Source organism: Propithecus coquereli, unplaced genomic scaffold, assembly GCF_000956105.1.
Source record: "Propithecus coquereli isolate 6110/MARCELLA unplaced genomic scaffold, Pcoq_1.0 Scaffold61, whole genome shotgun sequence".
NCBI classification, from domain to species: Eukaryota; Metazoa; Chordata; class Mammalia; order Primates; family Indriidae; genus Propithecus; species Propithecus coquereli.
This window is the reverse complement of record NW_012152063.1, coordinates 5,440,432-5,451,163: the sequence shown is the minus strand read 5'-3', so window position 1 is coordinate 5,451,163 and position 10,732 is coordinate 5,440,432. Positions and strand designations below refer to the sequence as shown.

The 10,732-nt window shown below is 36.4% G+C and overlaps 1 protein-coding gene across 2 annotated transcripts in view; it reads right to left on the bottom strand.

The window, feature by feature from the left end:
• Window positions 1–1,145: 1,145 nt before the first annotated feature.
• ITGB8 (integrin, beta 8) overlaps window positions 1,146–10,732 on the bottom strand; it is a 77,306-nt gene continuing 67,719 nt past the window's right edge. The window contains exons 10-14 of one of the 2 annotated variants that reach the window (XM_012659417.1): window positions 9,657–10,062; window positions 7,058–7,283; window positions 6,033–6,139; window positions 2,165–2,328; window positions 1,146–2,067 (exon numbers count right to left, since the gene is read on the bottom strand). In XM_012659417.1, the coding sequence (XP_012514871.1) occupies window positions 1,945–2,067; window positions 2,165–2,328; window positions 6,033–6,139; window positions 7,058–7,283; window positions 9,657–10,062 (1,026 nt within the window). In that variant the 3' untranslated portion in view covers window positions 1,146–1,944. The remainder of the gene's footprint in view (window positions 2,068–2,164; window positions 2,329–6,032; window positions 6,140–7,057; window positions 7,284–9,656; window positions 10,063–10,732) is intronic. The other variant, XM_012659418.1, reaches the window with a different exon arrangement.

Below are 10,732 nucleotides of genomic sequence, written 5' to 3'. Positions count from 1 at the left end.
GGTAGATCAAGTTAGCATCATAATTGCTTGGATGTCAGGGACATCTAATGTAGCTACTGTGTTTGTTGGCTTCCAGAACAACTTACTATAGTTTTTCAGTCCTCTTTCTGGTAGAATACAGGATGGAAGTTAGTCTTCATCAAAATGCAAGTATCTAGTACATTAATCCAAGTGCCGGAAAACCGTAAATCTGGGACGTTAACTATAAGAAAATATTTTAAATAAATTCTTTTGTTATCATAGACAAAACTTTGCACTGCACACAGGGCTGTTGGACCACTGGCCAATGCAATCAGACTAAGTCCATAAGGAGATGATAATTATGAAGACGTTTCCATTGGGGAAGACAGAGCTCATGGCCCCTATATCAAGATCTTGAGCTGAGCACTGAAAAACTACAGGGGACCCTGTTCATACAGGTTATGGTGTGAAGTGGTTCCCCTACGGTTAGGCAGTGCTGCAGTCTCTTAGAAGCTGATTAGCAGGAAAGACTGGAAGTCAATTAGGACTAATTTAGTTTGAATTACTATTTTCTACTTTGCTTTGAAATTGTCTCATGCCCATATAGTTAAGATTTCAGAAAATCACATTTAAAAATATTTGCCAATTGAGTATTTTAAAGATTTAAGAGATAGCATGACACGTGCAATGAACACTGGCTGGCAATGAGAAGATGAAAGCTCTTTTCTAATTCTGTCAATTTATCACTTGGGTGTGTTTTAAGAAGTCATTTGAACATTCTGAGCCTCAGTTCCCTGACTCACTAAATGGAAGAATTAGCTTATTTCTAAGCTATCACCTACCCTCTTCTTATTTTATAGTTTTATGAAGTCTGGTGAGTAGGGTTGGGGTAATTCAGGGAAAGATGTCCTTAGGCTATATTGAAGGGCAAAAACAATATAGCTTTTCATTTGAAAAATGCTGATATCTATTTTGAATTAAAATATAAAAACAAGAAAAAAAAACTCATTCAAAAGCATGGTACTTTGCTTGAGGCAGAGTTTCTGAATATCTTGTGAATCAATGATTAGACAAATGAAATGGCCAAACAATCCCTCCAGTTTACCAGGTAAGAAGATACAAAACTCTACATCTGCAAACGATGAAGCTATTCAGGTGGTGATGATACTTTACAGTGTCCCTTATTAACATTCAGCTTCTAAAACTAGTATTCTAATAAAGTGACATTGTATTATTAGGTTTTTATGGCAGTAGTAACTTAGCACTTATTTAATCCAGTCATCTGTGAAATACATAAACATATCCTGTAAGGAAGAAAAACAAAACATAAAGGCAAAGAGGAGAGAATGCTGGAATTAGTATCCACCTTGTAAAAAGAAGAAAAAACGTAAACACACATGCATAAAACTACATAGTTTCAAAAGCAGTATCCTTAATTAAGGTTCTATCTGTTCACCTCTTGAAGGAGTGAAACACTAACCATTTATTCCTCTAGCTGTTCCTGTCTATTCAACTACCAATGGTTGAAGTGTTTGGCAACATTAGTATATAACTGCCGAACTATTTTTCTCATCCACATGTTCGGTGCAGGGATTATTGTACCCTTGTAGTGACACAATGCCAAACTATGTCACAGCATTGTCTCTCTCTGGGAAGCGTAGGGATGGCAGGTACCTGTAAAGTGTAATCAGTGCTCTTCAGATGATCTACATTCTATGCTGATCTAAATAAGTTATATATTACAGTAAAGTGCTACAATGACACTAGTCTCCAACAGTAGTAAGACACATTTTTCTCTGAAAAATTCAGCAGCTATGTGAGTCACATGATGATGAGGATGCTTGTCAGTCTTCATTCGAGTACACAACCAGCAACCGGCATGATTTTGAGCAATTTGTCTCCTCCTGTGACTTTTAAAATTATAATTTTTAGGAGCAATTATTTTAAAAATCCAGTTTCCCATAAAGTATTTTAAAATCCTTTTTAGAAGTTGCACCTGAAAGTCTCATGAGCATTTAATTTGCTGATATCCATTTTTATTTCTTCAGGTTTCTCACGTCGGTAGGTTACCGCTCTTGTGCAAACACTTTGCAGAATCAACTTATCCTGGATGGATAAGAAATATTATTATTAATTAAGGGCCTAAATTATTATAACTAGACAATAACATACTGATAGTAATTCCTTTTTAGACTTCACTGACCTTTTTTGAGGCTGACACTCTGTAATCTGAGGAGGACTTAATTTTATTACTATTCCATTGTAGTATCACCTGTCTAATGATGAGGACTTTAAGCAACCCAATCAAGAATGTAACTATGAATATGATGAAAAATATTCTCAAGTAGCTTGGGCTAGAGAAACATTCTGTAATAAAGCAAACAAATACATGCATTAAAAAATTGGAATGAATAAATCAAAGGATTCTATCAATTAAATGATATTCACATTTTAATTAATAGGACCAGAGATATTTGCAATCTACATTTCCAAAACAGGGGACTGAAATCATTGTTGACTCAAAAAACTAAACTCTCTAATTTTTATTGCATATTTATTATTACGATATTTTCAACAGAAAACTCTCCTTTGGAGAATAGCAACAATTAAGGTATTTAATAATATTATTTCTTTCTTTGCAGCATGATTTTTTTAATTGTATTAATTGGAAAATGTCCCTTAATCAAACATAATTTTTTCCTTGACGGAGAGAGAGACAGTTTTTGTGGTGTGAACTGTTGATCACTAAGTGGAAAATAGGATTTAAAATATTTAACAGCTCTGGGCATTAACATGTTTCTCTTGTTATCATTTGTTGCACATGAATAATGGAAAATAAAGTAAACATCTGCAGAAGCTAAAATCAATACTACTCTAATAGATAAATAAATATTTCCCCTGAAATTTTAATGCAAGTTTTCATTATTATTACACGTGGCTTCTCCAGGAAATAGGAGTGTCCAATTTGGGGCAATATGAAAGTCTCTTTCCTTACTCTTCATTAATTAACTTTTTACGTATCTGTTAACAAAATCTATTCTATTTGCCTCTTAAAATTTACTGTGTATTTTTCTAAGAACAAATAATTACTAGCTGTAAAAAAAATGTCATGTTAAGAGAAGGGATATGCTAGATCTCCACTTTAGCACCAGATCCCTGCCAAACTCTCCTTGGAAAGCCTACAGGCATTGTTGTTGCCAGTGGTATTACCCCAATGTAAGAGGAACATGGTTGCACGATAGGCAAGTATCCCACAGAACTCACTGGCTGCCCCAGATTCATCAAATTACTTCCTGGCCTAAAGAGGCATGTGTTCCTCTGCCCATTCTCCAGACTTTGGGGACCTCACCCAAATGTAGAAGGTCTCCCTGAGAGGGCCACTAGAGGACACCTGCCAAAGCTTAGAACTGTGCATCACTCAATTATGGGGGATTTGTTTCTGAATAACCAGTGATGACCAAGTATGCTCTTGAATAAGGCAAGAACTCAGAGATGGAGAGCAAGAGTTCCTCTTCAAGTGGGAAGACTTAATTGAGCCCAATTTTCTTTTGGTCACTGAGAAGCCACCTTGAAAGAAAGGTCAAAGGCAGACCACAGGGCTACAAATTGGAGTGAAAACACCAAATGCCAGTGAAAGTCTCCAGTCATTACAGGTCTCTCAGAGGGAGAATCCAGAATGCTCTGTTTCAAAGGTGGTGTTCTTGGGTTCTTCCACAATGACCTTCAGGCTCATGTCACACATGCCCTTTGTCCTGACGGACTGTCATTTCCCTTGGCTGATTTAGGACTACTCAATCAGCTAAGGCAGATCCTTAGAGGGGGCATATGGTTTGACCCACTTACTGGCTTCTTGCCTGGTGGAAGTGTAGCCAGAGAGACTAAAGAACAGCGTTTAAATGTGATTGAGTGGCTAGATAATAGAGGTGCCCAACGAATGCCCTTTCCCCGGCTTTGCACAATGGTTGCGAAGGGAAGGGGAGCCCCCTAGCTACTGATGCATTTTAGAAATATTTCTAATAGGTTAGGATAGAGGGCATTTTCAGTACTCAAATCTGCATGCATTTTTTAACATTGTTATGATGGTAAAACATCCACCCCTGGCTCATGCCTTTCTTAGTTTAGGTCAGGCCAAGGCTTTTCCTAAGGAGCTTTAAGGAATACTTTTTGTAACAACACTTAAGTCAGAGTAGTATTTACTTAACATAATAAATGACATGTTGATATTTATTAGAAAAGGCACTTGGCTTTCTGGAGTGATTGCTGCAGCTCCAGCTGGTAGCACATGGGCTCTTTTCAGAGCCAAATTCATTACAAGCTAAACTCAGTGTGAATGCAAGGAAAAGAGGAAACAAACTCCACAGAAAGTTTATTCTTCTGTACAGTCTCTGTAAGAGCTGAAATTTTTCTTATAGGTTGGAGGAGAGATTTGAAATAATAGTAGCAATAGGAATGTTTTCAATGGAGACACAATTTTAAGCTTAATTTCTAATGCATGTGCAGTCCCACACCTAACACCTATATGAAGTAGGGCTCTGGGATTCTGGGTTCTCATAAACTTTTGTTTGAAAATAATCTTTGAACTTTGGGAGGCTGAGGTGGGAGGATCCTTTGAGGCCAGGAGTTTGACCAACCTGGACAACATAGTGAGACCCCATCTTTACAAAAAAATAAAACCATTAGGCGGGTATGCTAGTGCCCCTATAGTCCCATTTACCCAGGAGGCTGAGGCAGGAGGATCACTTAAGCCCAGAAGTTTGAGGTTACAATGAGCTATGATTGGCCATTACACTGTGGCCTGGATGACAGAGCAAGACTCCGTCTCTTAAAAAAAATAAATAAAATAAAAATAATCTTTGAGGGCCAGGCACAGTGGCTTATACTTGTAGTCCCAGCACTTTGGGAGGCCAAGGTGAGAGGATTATTTGAGGCCAGGAGTTTGAGGCCAGCCTGGGCAACACAGCCAGACCCCATCTCTACAAAAAATAATAATAAAAAAAATAGCCAGGTGTAGTGGTGCACATCTGCAGTCTCAGCTACTTGGAAGGCTGAGGTGGGAGAGTCACATGAGCTCAGAAGTTTGAGGTTATAGTGAGCTATGATAGCACAACTGCATTCCAGTCTGTGTGTCAGAGCAAGACCTTTCTCTGGAAAAAAAAAGTAATAATCTTTGAGCATAGCTCTCACATGTTTCTCCCATTTCTGAGTCATATTTTACCTTAGATACTTCTTTGATGTTCAATGGCTCATTTAATATCAACTCTTTGAGGTTGATATTAATCTCCATTTTACAGATGGGAAAACTGAGGCTCAGGGAAATTTTGTAGGAAGGTTGATATTTCCTAACTAATAATGTTAAGGGACATGCCTTAGGCCTAGTTCTTTGGACTAAAAGTTCCATAACCTTTCCATTGTGCCACATTTATAAATCATTCACCCCAAATGATATTTATATCGGAATGAAAAGTACCAGGAAGGAATAGCCCTTTTGAAGTTATGTATTTTGCAAAAGTAGAATTCTAGAAATTTTTTGCTTCACCTGAAACATGAAAGTAAATGTTGATTAGACATGAAGAATTTCACAACTAGAAGCAAGTTTGAGTTATGAAGGAAAATGATGGCTCCATAGACCTTATCTCTTATTGAAATGAATCTACATGAGGAACTCATACTTTTGGCTCACTGAGGCCTCTCTGGATAATTTATCTGATATTTTTCCATGGAGGTACACAACACAGAAATTTATTAATAGCTGTGCAGATGAGATGAGAAACCTAACCACTCAACCACATCATGGCAAGCCTACTCTGTTGCTCTGTTGGTTAAGAGTAAAATCTCTGGGAGATTTAAAAAATTGAATCACAAACTCATTAAACTGTATATGTTAATATGTGCAGTTTTTGTACATAAATGATACTTCAGTAAAGCTATTCTAAACAATAAAGCAACGTTTCATAATTAAAAAAAATGAAGCCATTAGTACTTTCCTTAGCATGGTTAATTATGGGCCCTTTTGGAGAACACAATCTTCTCCAGATACTCTTCAGTGCTTTGATCATTGTGCTTTGGTTTACCTGATGTTTGGTCCACATAATGCTGTTCCATGAGAGCACATGATGTTTTACACTGATCAAGTACAGCTTGAGACAGATTGTGAGGATGAAGGCATTGTGCACAATTCCTGGAAGGGGAACAGAAGTGAAACATTTATTTTTTAAAAAGAGAGTAGACTGTAATATTTTCTGCAAAAAATAAAATGACAAAATAACAACCACCAGACAGTTCAAATTTTGATTAGGTTTATTTGTAATAACTCCATCACTATGTTGAAATATTGCTTTTCTAAATGATTGAAATAAATCACCATACATAATTCTAAAAAACTTACTTAATCTACTGATCTGAGAAAGTGAATGTTTTAAAATTTTGAATGAAACAGATTGTTTAGATTAGTGGTCTTTGAGCAGATCTCAAATTGTTATTGGAAATTAATTTGGCACAAAACAATAACATTACTTTCATTTAACCTATCGCTTTTCATTTATATATCACTTGTTTCTACAGTGCTTTTTAGTCACCATCGTTATCATTAAAATATCAAACATTAAAGATAGTAATAACAGCTAATATTTATTCTGTGATTACCATGCACCAAGTACAAAGGTATTTTTTTACATGAATCACTTCATTTAATTCTTTCACAGAACTATAACAAGATATTACTGTTGTTATTATTATACTCACTTTTGATATCAGGAAACTGAGGCACAGAGAATTTTAACAACTTGTCCTAGATCACACTATTATTAATAATAAATTGGATAGCAGGCAGGCTCTATTTTTAAAAACGTGTTTCAAAAAAGTTAAGATAATGAATGTCCAGATTTACTCTGATGCTTCCACAGCTACCTTGTGGTCAAGGATTGGAATCCAAGTCTACTATTAATAATTCCTAAAATTTCTTATTTAATTCTTTTTCAGCATGATGGCAACAATATCTCTGGCAACTTTTAAGATTAAGGAAAGAAGAACAAAAAAGGACAGAAGCAGCTATCACGAAGGACTGCTGTATGCATGTCTGGAGACGGAGGAATCCTACCAGTTTTCCTTGCAGGCTGTATGGCAGGTGGGGCAGTGTTCACAGAAGCGGCCGATGCTTCTGGGATCAGTGCACTCACACCTGCCACACACACATGTGCCTCTTCCGCTGCACACTTGGCCCTTTGAGTTGACACAGTGCTGGGCTGACACTGACGGGCACTGGCATCGGTCCCCTTCCCAGCCACTGAAGCACTGGCACCTGCTCGCTTCGCACTCTCCATGTCCTGCAACAAAGACACCGCAGGACATAAGTTATTGGGACCACTGACTCTGTGAATAGTTCCCAACCATGGATGTCCCTCCCATCTCCATGGAAACACATCAACAGGCCAGTGAATGGAAGCAGCATCATTTTCTATTGGTCTGATGTAAACAATGCCAGGACTTAGGAGTGTCTATTTCCAGAGCCGTTCTATTGTACATAATCTCCCCACGCCAGTATACTGTGCTAACAAGTGTGAAGGGAACCCCTGCTTTGGTGGCTACGTGAATGTCACGGTACATTCAGTTTTAAATTAAAAGCACACAAATATAAAGATGCTACAAAGGCTGAAGTAATGTTAACTTTCTGACTTGAAATCAGAAAAATAAGGGTTATTTGATTAACGGCTTCCAAAATCTATTCTCTCAGTCCTTCGTTATTGCTAAAGGCCTGGGGTCACTTTGAAGGACTGTGAGGTAAATCTAGTGCTTCAGAGCTGCTGGTACCATGTTTAAAGATAAGATCTCCCAAGAAGTGGAACTAACCTTTTCACATCCTCAGTACATAATTTACCAGGCTATCGGGGCATGGCCCAACCCATGCTGTGAACTGTTAGTAGGTGGTAAATGGAAAAAAGAAAGAATGATGGTGTGTGTGTGGAGGGGGAGGCATTACTGCAGATAAATAAGTTGAGTGAACACTGGCTATACATAATTAAATGAATTTTAGACTGCAGAAAGTGTCCAACATTTAATATGCCAATGTGAACTAGAAATCTTCCAGAAGGGGTACATTTTACTCTTTCCCTCCTTCTTTTCTCCTTATATCCCTTCCTTCCTTTTTTCCCTCTCTCCCTTCTTTTATTGCTGAGCATAGAGCAATTGTTCCACAGAGTCTTCTGTAGGATCAGCTCAATTTGCTAAGTGCAAAGCTAACGAGGTCCAGCCCAAACAAATGCCTGAAAGACCCTGGTCCACTACGCGGGCTGCGCGCTGAGTCCCAGCCAGGTGACCAGTGATCATGTGTTTTTACTCCCAAAGGAGACTGGTGGAGAGAATGCATGTCAGCCCACAGCTCATACTTATGCACAAAGAATTCAAAGCAGATTCTCAACTGCCTGTGGGTCATAGTCATAGAGAAGGGCCAGTACATTCATTTTTATTATTTCACTGCAAACAGAAACTTGCGACAAATATTTGATGTATATGAAACTCCTTTGACAGAACAACAGCTGTATAAAATGATCTCAGAACATTCTTTCTTTTCCCTCTAAAACAATATTTCTCTTCTCTGTAAAATATAGCAGACAACTGCTTGTCCATTCTAAAGTCAGCTATAATGCCAGTTACTGCCGAATAAATGTTTGGAATATAAAATATTTTATGAATTTAATAGAATAAAAAGGCAATTTGCCATCACCTATTTAGTTGATATAGGCTAAATTTTTAGGTTAGACAAGAATAGAACATTTTTTATAGGTTTGTTACTTTCCATATGTTTATGGCAATGAAATATTTCCATTCCTCAATAATTTAATAAATATTTATTTACTAACATACAAATATTATAAAGGAGTTCTCACAATAAGTGAATCTAGCACATCGTCAAAGAAAAATTGTCACAGAACTCAAATGACAGGTAGTTTAATTAATTTAAAAACAATATTTTGTTTAAATTTTCAAATGTTGAACAGATTTTCTGAAATTTGACCTCTAGGTGGCAGCAAACTGAATTAGCCAAAAAATCTTGGTATTTTTATTTTAATTCATTTCAATTTTTCAGTTTGGCCTGTATGTGGCCTCAAGAATAAATCTTTTAGATTACTTAGTAAACCAGTATTTTCTTGAAAAATGCTGTCCTTTGTCAATTTTGTTGCTGCTGGTGTTCCAAAAATAAACCGGAGAGGTTTAAATTACTACAAACTTATAATATCAACTATAATAATGTATTAAGAATTTTCCAGTGAATGAAAAGAATACTTTTATAGCTCACTTTCCATCATCTGGACAGGAATAAAGTCCTCTGAGCAAGCTGGAGGGAGTTTACCAGAATGAATCAGATCCTTCTAGAAGAATACCCTGATTCTTCTAGAAAATGTATCAGACATCATCACTAATTTCCTTTTCTGGTATATTTCTTTCCAAGGTCAAGGAATATATATAAATAAAAATTAATTTTAGGTTTTTATTTTGAATCATTTTCTGTATAAGTTAAAATACAAATATTAAAATCATGTGCTATAAATCTGTTGTCATGCCCTATTATTCATAGATTATGAAACTTTGAATAACAAATTAGGATTCAGTGTTGTTAATTTATAAAGATGTGACTGAAAGATATTTTAAAATATATGCTAGTGTAATAGTAAAAATTGCCCGCATATATTTATACTTACCAGCACACAGACTTCCATGGTGATATGGACAAGAAAAGTCATCTTTTTCACAGTATTTTCCATACACTTTTCCAAGCTTAATTTTGTGACATACACATTTACCACAAATACAAACTCCTCGACCACTGCAAACAGGTTGATCTTTGTGTGACTTGCAGCTCTCAGAAGAAAGTTCATTTTCTTCAAAATGACATTCATTCTCATCACACTGGAAACACTTGGAATCCAGAAAAGTTTCATCCATGTACTTTCCTTTAGGTCTGCTGTTGTCCTCACATTGACAGCTGCAGTTTCTGTGTATATGAATTTTAGTGGTTTCATTGAAACCAATAGGTTTGATTATTGCATAGTTTTTTCTTCCTGTGACATCACATTTTTTCATTGTAACTGTTACATTGAAAAGAACCTAAATTTAGGAGGAAAAAGGAAATACATTTATATACCTTGACTATTTTTATTACCAATATTATATCTGTTAATAATATTTGAATCATAATAACCCATCTTAGAGAAATTAACGATGATTTAATATGTAATCTCTTTCATATGTGTATGCAATATCTCTTTTTCATGTCATTTATTTCCCAATTAATGAGCAGGGAGTTAAAGGGTGCAAGAACTGCTAATTGCTTACACTGCACCATTAAATAGACCTCGGTGCAGGCCTATTTCAAGCATCTACTCCACCTAGACGATTAATTTCTTAGCAATCTTGAGAAAGCATAGACCATTTCCTTTATTCAGTCCTTAAAATGTAGGGTTCTTGAATACGTGATACTAGGGGTATATCAAATAAACCAAAGTAAAGGGCTGCTCACTACTGGTGTAAAACCCTGAGATGAGACGTTCAAATGAAAAGTTTTTATTTTGTTCCTATTTTGTAGGAGCCCAAGTAAAGTTTCAGAATTAAACTTTAGTTTATACAGGTGTCAATGTAGGAAAACATGAGGCTTTCTCTGATGTTGCTCAAGGGAAAAAGGTTTGGAACTCCCATTCTCAGTCAAGATTTCAACATAGGATCATATATTTATCTCAGTGGGAGAAGTTATCCCAGAACTAAGGAGCTGGGCTGGCAG